Source organism: Amphiura filiformis, chromosome 2 (genome assembly GCF_039555335.1).
Source record: "Amphiura filiformis chromosome 2, Afil_fr2py, whole genome shotgun sequence".
NCBI lineage: Eukaryota > Metazoa > Echinodermata > Ophiuroidea > Amphilepidida > Amphiuridae > Amphiura > Amphiura filiformis.
This window is the reverse complement of record NC_092629.1, coordinates 43,878,404-43,899,098: the sequence shown is the minus strand read 5'-3', so window position 1 is coordinate 43,899,098 and position 20,695 is coordinate 43,878,404. Positions and strand designations below refer to the sequence as shown.

Genomic DNA, 20,695 nt, shown 5'->3' with positions numbered 1-20,695 from the left:
AAGTCATACCTAGAATTTTTCTCAATTTGAATTTTATCCTTCCTAGATTGTCAAAAAAAATAAACGTATAGATCCCTGCCTCCACCCCCTCAATTTTACCCCCCCAGGATCGAAATGCAAAGCAAAGATATTATTCTGAACAGGTCCAGGTTTTTTAAGAAATTGCGCCATCAATTATTGTTTTCATACAGGCTGTTAATGTGCATGCGCAGTTGATACACTTTGTATCCCGGCTGTCCCTAACTACTCGATGTGGATTTCCCAAAATTTGAAGTGACAAAAGACATATTTTCACATTATTTTGAGACTGCATACCAAGATAGTACACATAAAGGTAGTATAATGTGAGATTTAATCCTTAATTAACTAAATACGTCATTACTGTATTTTCAGAGTCTGGGATTTGTAAGCTTTTTGGAGTCAAATACTGCATGATGTTGGTTTGCAATAGTCTAGATTTTTGGTTTTCCCTATCTGTAGTTGGTACTACACAACGCTCCCTAGCTGGAACCAGGCGTGTAGGAATTGGTGTGCGCATGGGTTGATTAGTCGTTTCTTAGGTGTTCCATCACTGCAGTTTTGAAGCTGGCGGATCTTGAATTTGTATTATTGAGTAGGGTAGATTGTTCCAGGTGATTACCGTTTTGGGGAAAAATGATTGTTTGTAACAGTCTTTGTTGCAGGTGATTACTTTATAAGCAGCTGGGTGATTGTGTCGTGATTGACGCTGGTTTGGTTGCAGTAAGTTTCGACCGGTAGGGCCAGGAGGCCCTGTCTTGCTTTGTGAAGAATTGTTACTCTGTTGGCGGTTCTCCTGTTGGCCATTGTGTCCCAATCCAGGTCGCTGACTAGTTTAGTAATGCTGGTGGTTCTGTCGTATGTGTTCGTAACAAATCTGGCTGCCCTTTTTTGGATTTTATTAATGAGTTCTTTCTGATGCGGGTCCCAAACGGAATTTGAATATTCTAACAGCGGCCTAACTAAGGATGTATAAGCGGTTTGCTTTATGGGTTTTGAACATGAGTATAAATTACGCCTAATGAAACCAAGTGATCTGTTTGCACTTGATGTGATGTTATTTATATGTGTTGACCAGGATAAGTTGTTGGATATTGTAACTCCTAAATATGGGTGACATTTTGTTTCCTCCAGTATGCAACTACCCAGCTTGTAATCAAACATCTTAACATTCCGCTTATGGGTGATTCTCATTATGAAGCATTTCTTGGTATTAAAATGCATCTGCCATTCATTCTGCCATTTCTCCAGAGTATCCAAATCAACTTGGAGAAGAGTGTGGTCCAGATCATTTGCGACTTCACGGTAGACCACACAGTCATCGGCGAAAAGCCTGACTTCAGAATGAAGATTTTGGGGCAGGTCATTTATATACGCAAGAAATAATAAGGGACCAAGCACCGTGCCCTGAGGGACGCCAGAAACAACCTCTGTCCAAGTCGAGTGTTCACCCCCGACAACGACCCTCTGTTCACGGTGCTTGAGGAAATTGGATATCCAAATGAGGAGGTTATTACTTAATGCCATATCTGTCTAATTTAAGGAAAAGCCCGTTATGCGAGACGGTTTCAAAGGCTTTGGAAAAATCCATGATGGCCATGTCAATTTGGGATTTGTTATTTAAAGAAAAAGCCAGGTCATTAACAGTCAAAAGTAATTGGGACTCACAGGAGTGTTTGTTTCTAAAGCCGTGTTGTTTATCAGATAAAATAAAATACTTGTCAAAATGGGTCATGATTTGGGAGTGAATAATGTGTTCCAGAACTTTACTACATATGGCTGTGAGGGATACGGACGGTAATTGGATGCGCCTGACCGATCGCCTTTTTTGAAGATGGGGGAGATGTTGGCACGCAGCCAGGATGACGGGATCTCGCCGGTATCCAAGGATTTCTGAAAGATCATAGACAATGCCGGGGCTATCTCCTCGGCGGCTACCTTGAGAATCCGGGCTGGGATCCCGTCGGGTCCTGTGGCTTTGTGCGGGTTTAGATCCGAAAGTAATTTAATGACACCGCCAACTGAAATTTTGAAATTGGGAATTGATGGGATTGAGCTTGGGGGTAGGTGAGGGAGTTGAACTTTCTCCTGTGTGAAAACTTTACTGAACTGCGAATTAAGAATGTCTGCTTTCGCAGTGTTTCCGGATTCCAACTTACCATTCTTTTTCAAGGTAGGTATACCAACTGTGTCTTTTTTGAGACACTTCATGTATGTCCAAAATTTTTTGGATGACTCAGTGCAAATGGAATTAATGTATTTCCTGTAAGAATACCTGCTAACTTTCTGGGTTGATTTACGAAGGTCCTGAAAATGAGTCAGATTTTCCTGATTAGGAGACTTACGATATTTATTGTAAGCCCTTTGTTTTCTTTTTGTGAAAACGCTTTGACTCTCTTATTAATCCAGGGTGTCAGGTTTTTTTTCCTGACAACACGAGATGGAATGTGATCTTCCATCACTGAATTAATAGTCTCAATAAATTCTTCATACAGGCTGTCCACTGAACACTGAGAAGTGTCTTTGGTGGTGAATTTGTTGCTAAATTCTTTGAGTTCAGCCTTGATAGAGCATGTGTCTGCTTTGTCCCAGATGAAAACCTTACGAGGTTTCTGTTTACAAAGCTTGGGCTTGACATTAATGGATATGACCGAATACTGTCATGATCACTGATTCCTGGTGTCATGGAGGTACTCTCAACCAGGGATTGGTTGTTGGTAAGAAAAATGTCAAGGATGTTGTTAATCCTGGTGGGTTTGGTGACTATCTGGGTAAAACCAAAGTCATCAACAATGTCCAAAAAATGTCTAGACAAAACGCCATACTGGGCATTGGGTTTAACTGAATAGTTTTCCCAATTAATGTCTGGAAAATTGAAGTCACCTGCCAACCACAGCTGACCTCCCCTCGACAAATTGGCTTTGTCAAGGGAGTCGCGTAGTTGGTCAAGGTACTCAGTGGTGCTCCCGAAAATTTGGGACCTATAAAAGCACCAATGGTTATCTGCTTAGCTCCGTGAATCTGCAATGAGGCCCACACCACCTCACAATCACTGTCTAAGTCAGACCGGTTGGTAATGACCAGGTCATTCTTAAAAGCCAGAAGGACGCCACCTTTTTGTGGACCGAAATTCCTATCTTTCCTGATCACCGTGTAATCAGGTGGGAATAACTCACTGCTGTTCACAGTGTCATCAAGGTGCGCCTCAGAACCTATCACCACATCGGGTGAGTGCTGCTCGATGCAGCAAGCTAGGTCTGCAATTTTGCTTCGTAAGCCCTGAAAGTTGACAACCATTACTTTGAGTTGTTGTCTGCATGTATTTCTGTGATTCGGACTCTTTGTTTTTCTACGAGTGTTAGTTGGTGAGGATGCAGCTAGGGGTGAGCTTGGCAGCTCAGCGCTAGAATTATTGCTAGTGACATTACTGACTGAACTGGAGTGACTGGTTGAAAGACAATCAAAACTATTGGACAATTCAATGTCACTATTGGTAAAGAGAGAACTTGCGAAATTTGGAACGCCACACTGGCAGCATATCCACTCAATTTGGCTGCTTTCAACAAGGACATTATAGACGGTAGTGGACATGGACATGCAATCAGCATGGAACCACCCGTGACATTCGTCACAGCTAACAGCACGCTGGTTCCACCGTGCTGCTTTGCCACATAACATACACGGAAATATTGGCGTGTATGGCCCTGGGTTTGGGTGTAAGTCCCCAGCTTGCATCATAACCAAGAAAGTGAAATATGTAAAAACTAGCTTAACGGGCTGGTTGGTCTGGTGAAGACCAAGGGATTGATGTTTATAGTTCAAATGTGCCAGGAGATTAACCATTCCTGGGATGCTTTGAAAGCTTTGTTCAGGTGACATGTGTAAGTTTGGGACCCAGAACTCAGACTTTTTATCCTGGGCATAATTTACACCATCACAGTGTGAGTTTATAAAAGTGGTGAACTGGTGGGTATAGATGGAAAACCCAACAAGTATCATGTATACATTCATAGCATTAGATAACAACATGGTCGACTATTACTCAGTTCGATCTCACCTGTATGCGTACTAACGGAGGGCCACCCGACCCCACCGGCTTACTAACTTACTACAAACCGCACCGTTGTCGCTCACGACACATGGGGATTTAAGCTTCCATCGTTGCTGACTTCCTCGCTGCTTGAAGAAGCATACTAGATGTAAATTGTAGCAAACACAAGGCAAGGATGGCTCCGAAGCAAAGCCTCAATCCAATCGGCGAGGGAACAAAATGGCCTCCACAGTGAATTTCCTGCTGCGTCACACGTGGAAGTATGTGGTCCAAGCAGTGAAAATTCAAGTTCAAATTCTGGAAAAACTGCAGTAACCAGGCGACTAAAAATTTACTCCCGGTATAATTGGAAGTTAAAGTTCACGATGGAATGATTTCTGGGACAATTTGGCTCACAAAAGTCACTAAAAGTGGAATTTGGACTCCAATATATCACCAGCGATGTAGAAGGAGATGCTGACACCTCGGCGCATGCGCACACCATGCGCCCCTATAGCCGTGTACTCAATGCGCACCCCTATAGCCGTGTACTCAATGCGCAGTCCCTAGCCGCCTAGTGAGTAGATTTTCTTGCAATATTTGGCCTATTTACCTTCAAATTTGATCCTTACATGTACTTTGATTCCAGAACAATATCCAGCATAGTAAAAAAAAAAAATTTTGGCGCTTCTGATCGTCACGATGAAGCATTTTTCAGGACAAAAATGGTTGCTCAGTTCTTCGCCTCATTTGTTTTTGTCGTAGGCAGGTGGTAGGTTAGTCTCGCACACACTGTATGTGTCTATAGGAACGATTTAACGTTAGGACCGACGCAAATTGGCTGTGCAGAGACTATCGCTTGATGGTGATCAATGACGATTTTCACGTAACTTAATCAACCAGTCCTTCAACTGCTTACGCACGGTCATCGGGTTGTGCTTGTCCCGCCATGTTTATTGTTTTGAGATCGGGGCCTTGAGATTTAGGCTATTTTATTGGAACCAAAACAACAGCGGGAATCGTGTGTTAAATTGACATTGAAAAGAACAGGAGGGATCAGCGAAATTAACCTTTAGCGCACGCGCAGTGAAATTTGTCATTTTTCATTCGTGATCATTTTTGTCGGACACGGGGAGAGAGGCGGCTTCTTAAATCATCTTTATTCGCCGAAATTCCAAATGATATTGCCTTTCAAGAATTTGGTAAGAATCCTAGGAAGTTTCTGATTGTTATATGAGTACAGTTTTACATGCATCGTCCAAATTTCAAAGAAATTTTTTTAAATGCCACAGCGGCGCAAAGTCTTAAGCGTGTAAATCACATTCACACACAAAATGGGAAAAACGAGTCTCAGTGGACGAACGGCATCCATGAGACTCAGCGAGTCTAGTTTGCAATGGGTAGACAACCTATGTACAGTTGTATCGCGCCCATCTTGTCCTCTTGAACCTAGAGGGTTGAGTGCAGATATCAGAACCGGGGATGATCCCCCTCTCTTTTCGTAATAGCTCTGACACTGGAACATCCACAGGGATGAATCCTCCTGTACACGGGACCAACGGCTTTACGTGACTTCCGAATCACGGACATCGCACATAACTACCTATATCTGCACGTGCTAGGCAGTGTATGGGGGCGAGAAGAAATTCTTCAATTAAATTCTGAAATTAAATTACTGAACTCAATTGAAGGATTCCCGACCATATAGGAACTTTTGGGAGGGAAGAGAATTTTCACCTAAGGCAAGCCCAAGGCTCGAACCCTCGTCGATCGTATCTCCCGGCCGGCAGCGCAATGCCTTAACCGCTCGGCCATCTCGCCCTCACATGCTGTTCTGCTTCTGCTAATACTTTCTGGAGTCGGGGCTCAGGCGGATAGGGTCTAGTGTGTGTACACTATAAGGAAATTTTGTGTTCATTGTGGAACTCTCAGTACGCCAGCAATTTCGTGGGTAGCACTAACAACACAAGAGCGTACGGCATGGCACAGCTGCAACATTTTTAGAACTGCCCAATCAGGTTTGTGCAATAATATGCATTCACATCTGCATCCTACGCTGTGTACGACATACATGTGTACGCAGTGGGAAAGTTCTACGATGAACATGAATTAACTAATTATCTCAAATCTCATCTCAGCCCCGAATTCTTGCTCGAGAAGTCTAGCCACGAATTTGCTCCCCGATAGCTTCACATTTGAGGCTAGAGACCATTGCATTCAAAATCTAGTCTGATCTAGTTCGAAGTTAAGTAAACACAGCCGATCACGACGGGCTATCACATAAAAAATTTTGCTAAAATTGCACGATCAACAAAATTTTAGGACTATTTAAAATAAGCAAATTTTACTCAAAAGTTACAGTTGACTCATCAAAATAACTTTCATCCAAATTTCAATATTAACACAATAAATAATATCCGGTGCAAAAAATGTCAACGCTGTCCAACCGAAAAACGATAGCAACATACATACTCTAGCATCGAATGCGTAACTATCATCTGCAAATTCGAAGCTAGAGTAACTGTAACAGGTGAAGTCAGATGCAAACTCCGGCTCCAATTATAAACATTTGTCCATGCAGCTTCAGCATATTGTATTTGGGTGAAATTTGTATGTGTTGATTGCTAAATTGACCCTTTGACCTGGTCATCTCAAAATGAGGTTCTATCCACAAAGTGTGTGTTGTGTTTGCATAGACCTGTCAAACATATACTTTAATTATGGCGTATGCTTTGCAAAGCCTTCTGGCACGTTGCTAGAAAAGCAAGAGTTCATAAATAAAAATGCATTTGCAAGGAGAACCTCGTTTTGGTAGCAAGATGGCGGATCCATGCTAAGGGCGAATACCTACCATAGAGTACATATTTTCCCATGGGTCGTAGTAGATTGTAGCCTTTATTTGTGTCATCTCCACACAGACAGTCCAATACTACATCCACACCTTCAGGGTTTATCCTAGGACACAATAACAAACAATTTGGAAATATTAATAAACTAGAATTTGTGGTTCTCAGCGCTGTTCTCAAAACAATTAGTGATAAAACAAATTATATTTTGAGAGTTTTTTTTTTTTAATAATAAGAATTTGAAAAAAAAAATGCAAATTAGCTCATCATAATAACAAATGTGCAAAATCACCCCCCCCCCAAAAAAGGTTATGTCTTCCATAGGCAGTGTTCGAAATATGCCTCAAAAGGTTACAGGCCAGCCGGGCTTGACCTTAAAAAGTTACCGGCCAGCCGGGCCGGCAACTAGATGCCAGTCAGAAAAGTTACCGGCCAGGCCAAAAAGTTACAGGCCAATGGCCGGATCCCTATTTCGAACGCTGTCCATAGGGGGTCAGGGTTGTAGCTAGCCCAAGTTGAGTGCCGGGCTCCAATTAGAGCTCCAAATGACCATACATAGATTTGCAGCATTTTTAGCCATTTGGTTTGTCAGTGACACTTTTTCCAAAGTCAATTTTGGTATATGGATGGGTCATTTTTCAAAACATGCATTTTGCTTTATGTTATCAAAAATGTTCAAACTTGCCAAAGATTTCTCGGAAAAGTTGTAAAAACTGGTAATTTTGGTTAAATTTGTTGAAAATATGGACTGACTTACTTTTTAACTGCCTCTACATAATCTGTAGTGGCAGTGTCAATGAGATGGTCAAACTTGTCCTTGATAGCTTCATGTTTGCTGGCTGAGGCTGTTCCAAACAGTTTGACACCATCCATCATGTGACACAGCTGAGAGACTGCTAAACCCTGAAAAACAAATCAATATCACATGATCATATTGTATCTAATCGTCACAAAAGTTTACAAACACATAACTTTTTTTGTTGTGACCGTTATTGGCCTGACCTGGCCAGATTTTGTGTATTCCAAAGTTTACCGACCTGGCCACATTTTGAGTATTTCAAAGTTTACCAAAAAGACTATTAAATAGCGGTAATAATTGTATATCCACACCATGGACGAAAAAGATAACAGATCGCGTACAAGGAGTCAAAGTCTTCTCATGAGGGCCGATTGTTCCATGAAATGCGACACAGGCAAAACTGCTATGCACTTACTGCATATTTCTACGGTCTATCGCGAAGGCACGCAAGTACGCAACACTCTATCGCGTGTATACCAAAGGCACGCAACGCTGGCATGATTGTTAGACATGGCACGATGGAACAATCGGCCCTCATGAATATGCAAGAATTCACAGCATACAATTGCACAGGGACTTTGACTGTTGATACATGGTCTGTAGTAGTCTGTGATCCACACAAATTTTTATGGGCACACTTAGTTCCAGTAATTTAAACTCAACATCTTTATCACTGTGTTGTTATTGATGTTGGCGACCGCGATAAAATCTTATAGTTATTAGATAATAGGCCCATAGTCAGAATTAGCAGAATTAGCGCCCACCACCAATTAAGTGTCCCATTAAAATATACATAAAATGTGAATTCTTTGCTCGATTTGAGGCCTTGACCGTTTTATTGTTTCTTTTGAATAATTGGCACCCCTTCTAGTGATGATTATCTTTTTAAAGACTGTGAGGGGTCAGAGCCAAAAGGCCGTAGGTATACATTTTTGGCCAAAATGAGATTTTGGTTCCAAAATAATCCTTACAAGATTAGGTACCTTATGATTTTATAGCCGTAATGAGGCCATAGCCACAGAAACTGTTATCAGCGAAAATGTAAAGCCCTAAGTACAACACTAATGCATGAATGTGTGAGAGCCAGAAGGTCCTGAGTACAAAAATGCCTGTATCGTGGTGTTTTTGTACTTGGGGCCTTTAGGCTTTGACCCCTTGACTGTATCTTGTACACAGTTGCACTTGATTTTACCATGGAGGTTGAAAATAAAGTCTGGATTTTTACAGTTTCATGTCATGGGTATAATAAGATGCTGAAACAAAAAAAATTGTTTTGTTCCTCCTGTTGTTCCTATAATTATTTCTTTTTCCTTACCACTCCACCTCCTGCAGAGTGTACGAGCACCGATTTTCCTGGTTTGATGTTAGCGACATCAAAGATGAGCATAAACGCTGTTGTAAAACTGATTCCAAGAGCTGCACCGTCGTCAAAACTCATGTCCTCTGGCATTTTATAGCAGTACTTGGAAGGCGTGGTGATTACTTCACAGAAGGTGCCATAACGCTTGAAGGCTATCACACGATCTCCAATCTACAGCAGAAGAAGACAACAGAGTTTACGGTGAGTTTAAGCAGTATAACAAAGGACATATTTAAGAGGGTACTACACCCCTGCCCAATTTTGTGCCTATTTTTACATTTTTCTCAAAAATAATAACACTGGTAACAAAAGTTATGTATATTATAGGGGCAAGGAATCCAATTACTACACTGAAATTTCAGTGACTCAAGACAAGTGTTTCAGTATATATGATAGGAAATGAGGTACATCTTAGCGGTACCTTATTTCTTATCATAAATAACGAACCGCTTGATGTAAATATCCGAGCGGACCAATTAGGCTCAGATGATAGGATCGAGAAAATTGAGATATTTTGATTATAGATAGCATACATAACCCTATTTGAAATTCACACTGCCTATGTGGAAGATTAAGGCCATACATAGTAAAACTATGTTATCTTTAAGGGGGGTACTACTCCCCTGCCCGATTTTGTGCGTATTTTTGCATTTTTCTCAAAAATTACAGCGCATTGGTGACAAGTAAGATATGTATTTTATAGGGGCAAGGACTACAACTACTGCACTGAAAATGTTATTTCAGCACAGACAACAGTTGTGGAGTTACAGTCAAAAATGAGGGAAAACCAATATTTGATCAATAAATCAATATAAACTACTTGCCTTGAGTTGCTGAATTTTCAGTGCAATAGTTGTAGTCTTTGCCCCTATCATATACATATCTTATCTGTCACCAATGCACTATAATTTATGAGAAAAATGCAAAAATAGGCACAAAATTGACTAGGGGTGTAGTCCCCCTAAAGTAAAAGTGAACACTGATGGCGCATCTTAAATCATGTTTTCATCTTTACAATGGTAGCCACTCTAATGGCATTAAAAGATCAGAAAAAGAGTAACATATAGAATAGTCACCCCCTTCAATTAAATGCCCCCAACAAATGGAAGTTATCCAATTGTATATATTAAACCCATACTCCCTCTGTAGAAAACTTAAAGGAAGTCTCCGGCAATCACAATATTATTCCTTATATGTTAGAAAAATAATTATCAAGCACGAATCACATGGCTTTATTTAAAACAAACTCATAATGACCATAAAAATGAATAAAAACATCCGTTTCTCAACACGCGATATTCAAAATTCCCGGGCGCCGAGTGCAATGACGTCCCAATAATACAATGAAGGCTGACGACAATTGAACACAAATAACCATTACGTCATTGCACTTAGACAATTTCGGCGCGGGAATTTTGAATATCGCGTGTTGAGATCCAACTGTTTTTATTCCTTTTTATGGTCAATATGAGTTTGTTTTAAATAAAACAATGTGATTCGTGCTTGATAATAATTTTTCTAACATATAAGGCATAAGTTATGATTGCCGGAGTCCCCCTTTAAGCTAAATCTTCTACAGGGGGAATATGTATGTGAAATGGAATAGCTCATTGGAACTAATGGGATAGCGGGAAATGGCAAAGAGCATGTCAAGTAGCATAAGAAACATGCGCAAGTAAACATGCACTCTTCTCACTTTGTATGTGTATGCACTTAAGGTTAAGAGGCCAACAGAAGGGCATAGAAAGATGGAAGCACTGTGTGTGTGCACATCATGATGTTATCTTGGGAAGGGTCGACATACCGTATTTCATCAAATAAACGCCCTCGGGGGCATTACATTTTCCCAAGGAGGGGCGTTTATTCAAGGTCAATTTTAGAACGATAATTCCCGTTAAAATCATTAGGTAAACTTAAAACTCATGCTAAAATTACAAACTATGAACTAGAAACACTAGTACTGACTTCTGGTTCACTTCCGGTTTTCCAGTCCAGATTTTCGCCAAAAAGTGACGCTATTATCGACCATGTGGGCAACTTGGAAAGCTTACTACACAAGATAGCATGGAAATATCTGCATTTTTGAAACATCTTGGTTGAAAAAAAGTGGTGGGGGCGTTTATTTGGGGGCGACTATTTGACAAAATACGGTAATTGTATCTGGCAGCCCTGTTGCTTGACACATAATACTCTGCATGCTGGTCCAAGTTTTGAGCTATTTTCTCAAAATATCAACAGCTATCTTAAGAACCACTGAACCAATACTAGGCTTATTTGTACTCATTTTTTGCATTTTTTACGCTAATTCCAACTATGGTCATGAAAATTTACAATTTAGTTGTGAAATTTTTGAATTTTTATATAAAAAATTGAAATTTGTTGTCTGCAGTCAACACTCGAATGGAGAGAGTTAATCAAACCTCATATTGACATCTTCTTGACCTGACCTAACAAAATTATTTATTTAAATAAATGTAAGCAGTTATGTGCATACTATAAAGAAAATCTACTGTAATACCGGTACTAAATTCTTTTCTTCAGTAAAAGCGTAAAATTTTGCGCTTCGCCAATTATGAACTATTTCCATTATTTTAAATTGCGTTTCTATGTTTCCTTACATCAACGTTTGGATAAAATGAATATATTTGTGTGGTGGTGTGTAACGTGAAAAGCGCAAAAATAAATTAAGTGCAAATATTTACTCAGATTTCACAGTAATACCGTAAACGTTCGTAAACGTTCGCCTAATTGGGCTCATTTGCTTTGGAGTAAATTTCATTTACAAATAGAGAGCCCACTCCTCGAAAAATCCCAACAAAAATTAAGGGTATGTACCCTTATTTGCTGGTGGAATTTTTATGGGAGGACAATTTTAGTTTGTGTCGAATATTCCAGTTATGTCAAGGGAGCCCATAGCTCCATTAGGCGAACGTTTACGGTATTGCACTCACAGTTTTAACTTTTGCTCATATCTCAAGACCTATACACTACAAGATTCTTGTTGCAGCTGCCTGCACAGGTACACCATCACCAAGGTACCTGACAGGCGCACACAAATTCTATAGCACCAATGCTGTTACTGCAAAGGACCCACTGTAACATTATTCCATGAATATTGTAACACCCACCAGCAGTGGTACTGCATGCACTGGTACTGCACAGTACCAGCCATACTTCAAGCACATCTTGTGTACCTGTGCTGGCAGCCCCAATAGGAATAGTGTATATCTTCCACAATGGGAGTATTTCAAATGGAATATTTCCAATTGTCAATCCAATTTGAAACCCATACTCCCTTTGTGGAAGACTTTAACTAAATCTTCTACAGGAGGAGTGTAGATTTCAAATGGAACAGCCAAATCTTACCTCAAAATCTGGCACACCTTCTCCAACGGATTCCACAATACCAGAGCATTCATAGCCCATGACTAGGGGAGTTCTAGGAGGGTTGTCAATGGCACCTTGTCGAACCATCACATCAACAAAATTCAGACCACTAGAAATGAAAAACAAGAAAAAAGACAATATATCAATTTATTTGCATGACAATCATTAAACATTAATAACTTATTAGTTTTGGAAGTTGAAGGTTTAAACTCTACCAATATAACTTATTAGTTATTGTAACAGACAGGGACTAGTTAGTTCATGGGTCTTTAACCATAAGAGGTTTGTTAGGTTTGGGACCCAACATGGATGTCCGATGGGTAGTGTTGGTCCGGTCGTAGATGGTTTCATGTGATATAGTATAACCGGGCTTTATGAGGTCTGTTGATGTTGGTCTGGGGAACTAACTCGGGTAGAGACTTGATGTGATATACGATGAAAATACAAAGTTAATATTCCTTTTGCTTGATGTGATATTTATTTGTGATCCTTCTTCTTCAACTTCCAAAACTTAACTAACTCTCAAAACACAATTCTTAACCCACATCACATACATCCAACTTAACCATCCAATCATCATGTAGGAAACCATCACTTTCCTAGAACTCATCTCTATTGTTTTACCATGATACATTAACCTTGCTTGTACTATTAATCTTAAGAAGATGATGGGCGGTAGTTTCCTTTAAGAAATCATGCAAAACCACCTTATGAATGATATACAATTTTGTACTTGGAAAAGGATGAAAGTAACATTTGTTCTCTGGACGTCATCAGGCCGATGGCCTAGATTGTGGTTGTTCATAATCACTTAAAGAATTCCTTAATTACTAAATGAATGTCATAATTATGCCAGGTAAGTCCTGAGAACCAAAGTTGACTGACCATTGTGATTATTACTCATCAATCATCAAGGTTGCAAACATAGGTAAACATATACATTTCTAAACCATGTTAATTAACTATACAAAATAATTAGTAATCATTATCATAACCAATATATAAACAAAACAAAACAAAAGTAATAACAAACAGTTTCTTTGGCCTATGATAATAGCATGATCCTCTTTTGCTTTAGGCATCAGAACCAAATTTGTTCGATCTTCAGGTCGACTGTTGATGCTGCTTCGATGAACTAATTAATCAGAATTATTGGTACATTACATGTACTGATTCATAGGTAGTCACAATAAACAGTCAATTAATTGATTTTTATAAATAATAAGGATGGTTGATCAAAAGATCAAACCGATTTGTTTTGTTTTTTGTTTTTTTAATTTGGATAATATTAATCATTATAGATGTAAATATACATCTTGCGTGCTTCAGAGGTCAATTTATTGAAGTAATGATCACACCAGTTGTGACGAGTTAAAACCTACTTGTTTCCAAGCTTTTGATTGGATATTTACTGTTCTACCTTACCCTTCCTTAAAGCAATAATGTGTGATTTGCATAAAGAATAGATTCTTATTTAAATGTTTGTTTTCACTGATCACATTATCCCCTTTTAATTTCGATCCAAACAAATGAGGTATAACGAAGAAAATTGCTATTTCAATCCAACGCCTACAATACGTGTATTACATGTAACTGCACGGAGCATCGCGCTCGACGTGTGTACATGTATACAAGCTGACATCCATGGTACATGTTAGCAAGCATTCGATCATTGAACTCTGAATAAAACCGGGTCGACCCGGTTTTAATACAAAATGTTAAATTTTACTGTTATTAAAAGCACTTCAGGCTTAGTCTTTTACGTGGTATTTTAGTATACCACTGGGCATTATAATTATGCAAAAAGTAGAAATCTGAGTAAAATTGAGGGCGTCGCTGTGAAGCAAATCACACATTATGGCTTTAAATATATGTGTTATTTTAAACTTTACAATTTAACAGCCAAGTCATTATAATAATTATTTGATTTCTTTTAGTTTACATCCAGTTGTTGTTCAAAGCCTTTGAGGTGTACAAGAGCATTTTCTTTTCTTTTTTCAAAGTCCTGCTATTTTACAATTCAGTTGATAATAATTGTGTAGGCCTATATTATGGTATAAAAGACATATCTAATGTTACCATTGTAAATATGCCTCTAAAGGCTGATTTCAAAATCATTCAAAATTTGAATGGTTTACATGAGCCCTCGCATCTCTTCATACCTGTAGATTTTTAAGATGTTCAAAATTATGCAATGGTAATTCAATCAACAAATGTCAATGCATGTGCTTTCTTGAATTCCTCTGTTCACCTCTCCCATTCCTTCTTTTTATCATATTTTGCATTTGTAGTAAACTCCATGTATGGCCTCATAACTCAGCTCACTCGCAGTTCCATCATTATATCTGAATACCAGGTAAGCTCATACATGCTCACTCATGCAGAAATGATGCAGGAAATTAGCCGTCCAAGTACTATTTTTGTTGAGCGTTAAATTTACACTATTTTTGCTTTGCCAAGGAATCTTTAGAAAAACGTTAGCAAATGCAAGGCTAGTCAAGTGTATATATTGTGCGTTCATATTTTGAAATCGAAGAGAGCTGTGACGAAATATGTCGGTAATATTTTGAGTTTGAATTTTGTACGACTTGAAATTATTCAAATTTGAGGCAAATGGCAAAGTTGAAAGGGAATTTGGTGTTCTAGTTGAGATGCTGTGGATATAATGGGCTATTCCAGTTGAAATCTATACCCCCTGTGCATGCTACGAAAGACATAATTTTAATCTTTCAGACAGGGAGTGTGAATTTCAAATGGGGTTACCTGAATGGGCGATTCCATTTGAAATCTACACCCCCTATGTGGGTGATTTATAAGGTCATGTCAGGGGGGAGTGTGGTTTTCAACTGGAATAGCATAATACATAAGCACTTGAGTATTTGCATTATGGAATACTTGCAAAATGAGTCGGCGATAAACTTGAATTGAACAGAGCATAAAAATATAATATATTACGGTTTTATATTATTTTGGTAGTTTATTGGCCGAGGCAAATTAACAGGTCTACCTGTTTGAAATAAAATATTTATTAAGCCTGCCAGAGACTCTGTCTACATCAGAACATGGTGTAATTTAAAAATGAATGTGTATAAGGCAAAAAAAAAAAGGTTTGTCTCAAAGCTCGCGCGCGCATTTGTAAATTCGTGAGATTTGGAAAAAAAGAAATGCAGAATTTTTTTTATTTCAATTTTTTTTTTTTTTTTTAGTTTTTCCGCAAAAATTAGGCGAAAATCAGATTTTTTCTCCAAATTACCATGAAAAAAGTCGGGAATAAAAAATTTAAAAAATCGCATTTCGCATTTGTTTTCAAACCACTTGTGAGCTTTGAGACAAACCATTATTTTTTTTGGCCTAATCTTTGGATAGCAAATAGTTGCATTCTATGATGACATGTGTTATCTTCAGTAGATAACAAATAGTTGCATTGACATGTGTTATCTTCGGTAGATAGCAAATAGTTGCATTCTATGATGATATGTGTTATCTTAGGTAGATAGCAAATCATTGTAGCTATAATGACATGTGTTATCTTAGGTAGATAGCAAATAGCTGCATTCTATGACATGTGTTATCTTAGGTAGATAGCAAATAGTTGCATTCTATGATGACATGTGTTATCTTTGGTAGATAGCAAATAGTTGCATTCTATAATGACATGTGTTATCTTTGGTAGATAGCAAATAGTTGCATTCTATGATGACATGTGTTATCTTAGGTAGATAACAAATAGTTGCATTCTATGATGACATGTGTTATCTTAGGTAGATAGCAAATAGTTGCATTCTATGATGACATGTGTTATCTTGGGTAGATAGCAAATAGTTGCATTCTACGATGACATGTGTTATCTTAGGTAGATAACAAATAGTTGTATGCTATGATGACATGTGTTATCTTAGGTAGATAGCAAATAGTTGCATTATATGATGACATGTGCTATCTTAGGTAGATAGCAAATAGTTGCATTCTATGATGACATGTGTTATCTTAGGTAGATAGCAAATAGTTGCATTCTATGATGACATGTGCTATCTTAGGTAGATAGCAAATAGTTGCATTCTATGATGACATGTGTTATCTTAGGTAGATAGCAAATAGTTGCATTCTATGATGACATGTGTTATCTTAGGTAGATAGCAAATAGTTGCATTCTATGTTGACATGTGTTATCTTTGGTAGATAGCAAATAGTTGCATTCTATGATGACATGTGTTATCTTAGGTAGATAGCAAATAGTTGCATTCTACGATGACATGTGTTATCTTAGGTAGATAACAAATAGTTGCATGCTATGATGACATGTGTTATCTTAGGTAGATAGCAAATAGTTGCATTATATGATGACATGTGCTATCTTAGGTAGATAGCAAATAGTTGCTTTCTATGATGACATGTGTTATCTTAGGTAGATAGCAAATAGTTGCATTCTATGATGACATGTGCTATCTTAGGTAGATAGCAAATAGTTGCATTCTATGATGACATGTGTTATCTTAGGTAGATAGCAAATAGTTGCATTCTATGATGACATGTGTTATCTTAGGTAGATAGCAAATAGTTGCATTCTATGTTGACATGTGTTATCTTTGGTAGATAGCAAATAGTTGCATTCTATGATGACATGTGTTATCTTCGGTAGATAGCAAATAGTTGCATTCTGGGATATGCTATCTTAGGTAGATAGCAAATAGTTGCATTCTATGTTGACATGTGTTATCTTTGGTAGATAACAAATAGTTGCATTCTGTGATATGCTATCTTAGGTAGATAGCAAATAGTTGCATTCTATGATGTGCTATCTTAGGTAGATAGCAAATAGTTGCATTCTATGTTGACATGTGTTATCTTTGGTAGATAGCAAATAGTTGCATTCTATGATGACATGTGTTATCTTAGGTAGATAGCAAATAGTTGCATTCTACGATGACATGTGTTATCTTAGGTAGATAACAAATAGTTGCATGCTATGATGACATGTGTTATCTTAGGTAGATAGCAAATAGTTGCATTATATGATGACATGTGCTATCTTAGGTAGATAGCAAATAGTTGCATTCTATGATGACATGTGTTATCTTAGGTAGATAGCAAATAGTTGCATTCTATGATGACATGTGCTATCTTAGGTAGATAGCAAATAGTTGCATTCTATGATGACATGTGTTATCTTAGGTAGATAGCAAATAGTTGCATTCTATGATGACATGTGTTATCTTAGGTAGATAGCAAATAGTTGCATTCTATGTTGACATGTGTTATCTTTGGTAGATAGCAAATAGTTGCATTCTATGATGACATGTGTTATCTTCGGTAGATAGCAAATAGTTGCATTCTGGGATATGCTATCTTAGGTAGATAGCAAATAGTTGCATTCTATGTTGACATGTGTTATCTTTGATAGATAACAAATAGTTGCATTCTGTGATATGCTATCTTAGGTAGATAGCAAATAGTTGCATTCTATGATGTGCTATCTTAGGTAGATAGCAAATAGTTGCATTCTATGTTGACATGTGTTATCTTAGGTAGATAGCAAATAGTTGCATTCTATGATGATATGTGTTATCTTAGGTAGATAGCAAATCATTGTAGCTATGATGACATGTGTTATCTTAGGTAGATAGCAAATAGTTGCATTCTATGTTGACATGTGTTATCTTTGGTAGATAACAAATAGTTGCATTCTGTGATATGCTATCTTAGGTAGATAGCAAATAGTTGCATTCTATGATGTGCTATCTTAGGTAGATAGCAAATAGTTGCATTCTATGTTGACATGTGTTATCTTAGGTAGATAGCAAATAGTTGCATTCTATGATGACATGTGTTATCTTTGGTAGATAGCAAATAGTTGCATTCTATGATGACATGTGCTATCTTAGGTAGATAGCAAATAGCTGCATTCTATGATGACATGTGTTATCTTTGGTAGATAGCAAATAGTTGCATTCTATGATGACATGTGCTATCTTAGGTAGATAGCAAATAGTTGCATTCTATGATGATATGTGTTATCTTAGGTAGATAGCAAATAGTTGCATTCTACGATGACATGTGTTATCTTAGGTAGATAGCAAATAGTTGCATTATATGATAACATGTGTTATCTTAGGTAGATAGCAAATAGTTGCATTCTATGATGACATGTGTTATCTTGGGTAGATAGCAAATAGTTGCATTCTATGATGACATGTGTTATCTTAGGTAGATAGCAAATAGTTGCATTATATGATGACATGTGCTATCTTAGGTAGATAGCAAATAGTTGCATTCTATGATGATATGTGTTATCTTAGGTAGATAGCAAATAGTTGCATTATATGATGACATGTGCTATCTTAGGTAGATAGCAAATAGTTGCATTCTATGATGTGCTATCTTAGGTAGATAGCAAATAGTTGCATTCTATGTTGACATGTGTTATCTTAGGTAGATAGCAAATAGTTGCATTCTATGATGACATGTGTTATCTTTGGTAGATAGCAAATAGTTGCATTCTATGATGACATGTGTTATCTTGGGTAGATAGCAAATAGTTGCATTCTATGATGACATGTGTTATCTTAGGTAGATAGCAAATAGTTGCATTATATGATGACATGTGCTATCTTAGGTAGATAGCAAATAGTTGCATTCTATGATGATATGTGTTATCTTAGGTAGATAGCAAATAGTTGCATTATATGATGACATGTGCTATCTTAGGTAGATAGCAAATAGTTGCATTCTATGTTGACATGTGTTATCTTAGGTAGATAGCAAATAATTGCATTCTATGATGACATGTGCTATCTTAGGTAGATAGCAAATAGTTGCATTATATGATGACATGTGCTATCTTAGGTAGATAGCAAATAGTTGCATTCTATGATGACATGTGTTATCTTGGGTAGATAGCAAATAGTTGCATTCTATGATGACATGTGTTATCTTAGGTAGATAGCAAATAGTTGCATTATATGATGACATGTGCTATCTTAGGTAGATAGCAAATAGTTGCATTCTATGATGATATGTGTTATCTTAGGTAGATAGCAAATAGTTGCATTATATGATGACATGTGCTATCTTAGGTAGATAGCAAATAGTTGCATTCTATGATGACATGTGTTATCTTAGGTAGATAGCAAATAGTTGCATTATATGATGACATGTGCTATCTTAGGTAGATAGCAAATAGTTGCATTCTATGATGACATGTGCTATCTTAGGTAGATAGCAAATAGTTGCATTCTATGATGATATGTGTTATCTTAGGTAGATAGCAAATAGTTGCATTCTATGATGACATGTGTTATCTTAGGTAGATAGCAAATAGTTGCATTCTATGATGACATGTGTTATCTTAGGTAGATAGCAAATAGTTGCATTCTATGATGACATGTGTTATCTTAGGTAGATAGCAAATAGTTGCATTCTATGATGATATGTGTTATCTTAGGTAGATAGCAAATCATTGTAGCTATAATGACATGTGTTATCTTAGGTAGATAGCAAATAGTTGCATTCTATGATGACATGTGTTATCTTAGGTAGATAGCAAGTCATTGTAGCTATAATGACATGTGTTATCTTAGGTAGATAGCAAATAGTTGCATTCTATGTTGACATGTGTTATCTTTGGTAGATAACAAATAGTTGCATTCTGTGATATGCTATCTTAGGTAGATAGCAAATAGTTGCATTCTATGATGTGCTATCTTAGGTAGATAGCAAATAGTTGCATTCTATGTTGACATGTGTTATCTTAGGTAGATAGCAAATAGTTGCATTCTATGTTGACATGTGTTATCTTAGGTAGATAGCAAATAGTTGCATTCTATGATGACATGTGTTATCTTAGGTAGATAGCAAATCATTGTAGCTATAATGACATGTGTTATCTTAGGTAGATAGCAAATAGTTGCATTCTATGATGTGCTATCTTAGGTAGATAGCAAATAGTTGCATTCTATGTTGACTTGTGTTATCTTAGGTAGATAGCAAATAGTTGCATTCTATGTTGACATGTGTTATCTTAGGTAGATAGCAAATAGTTGCATTCTACGATGACATGTGTTATCTTAGGTAGATAACAAATAGTTGCATGCTATGATGACATGTGTTATCTTAGGTAGATAGCAAATAGTTGCATTATATGATGACATGTGCTATCTTAGGTAGATAGCAAATAGTTGCATTCTATGATGACATGTGTTATCTTTGGTAGATAGCAAATAGTTGCATTCTATGATGACATGTGTTATCTTAGGTAG

At 37.5% G+C, this 20,695-nt stretch overlaps 2 protein-coding genes across 3 annotated transcripts in view; one reads left to right on the top strand and one right to left on the bottom strand.

Annotated features, from left to right (window-relative positions):
* Nucleotides 1-20,695, bottom strand: part of LOC140146261 (synaptic vesicle membrane protein VAT-1 homolog-like) — a 122,958-nt gene that overhangs the window by 10,996 nt on the left and 91,267 nt on the right. The window contains 4 exon segments of the mRNA XM_072168043.1: nucleotides 6,900-7,003; nucleotides 7,652-7,797; nucleotides 9,009-9,224; nucleotides 12,420-12,549. Of these exon segments, the coding sequence (XP_072024144.1) occupies nucleotides 6,900-7,003; nucleotides 7,652-7,797; nucleotides 9,009-9,224; nucleotides 12,420-12,549 (596 nt within the window).
* The window catches only part of LOC140146262 (protein O-linked-mannose beta-1,4-N-acetylglucosaminyltransferase 2-like), a 120,718-nt gene continuing 100,258 nt past the window's right edge, over nucleotides 236-20,695 (top strand). Inside the window, exons 1-3 of one of the 2 annotated variants that reach the window (XR_011858215.1) lie at nucleotides 236-334; nucleotides 9,026-9,254; nucleotides 14,732-14,796. The gene's annotated coding sequence lies outside the window, so the exon portion shown is untranslated. Of the gene's footprint in view, nucleotides 335-9,025; nucleotides 9,255-14,731; nucleotides 14,797-20,695 lie in introns of those variants that run through there. The other variant, XM_072168044.1, reaches the window with a different exon arrangement.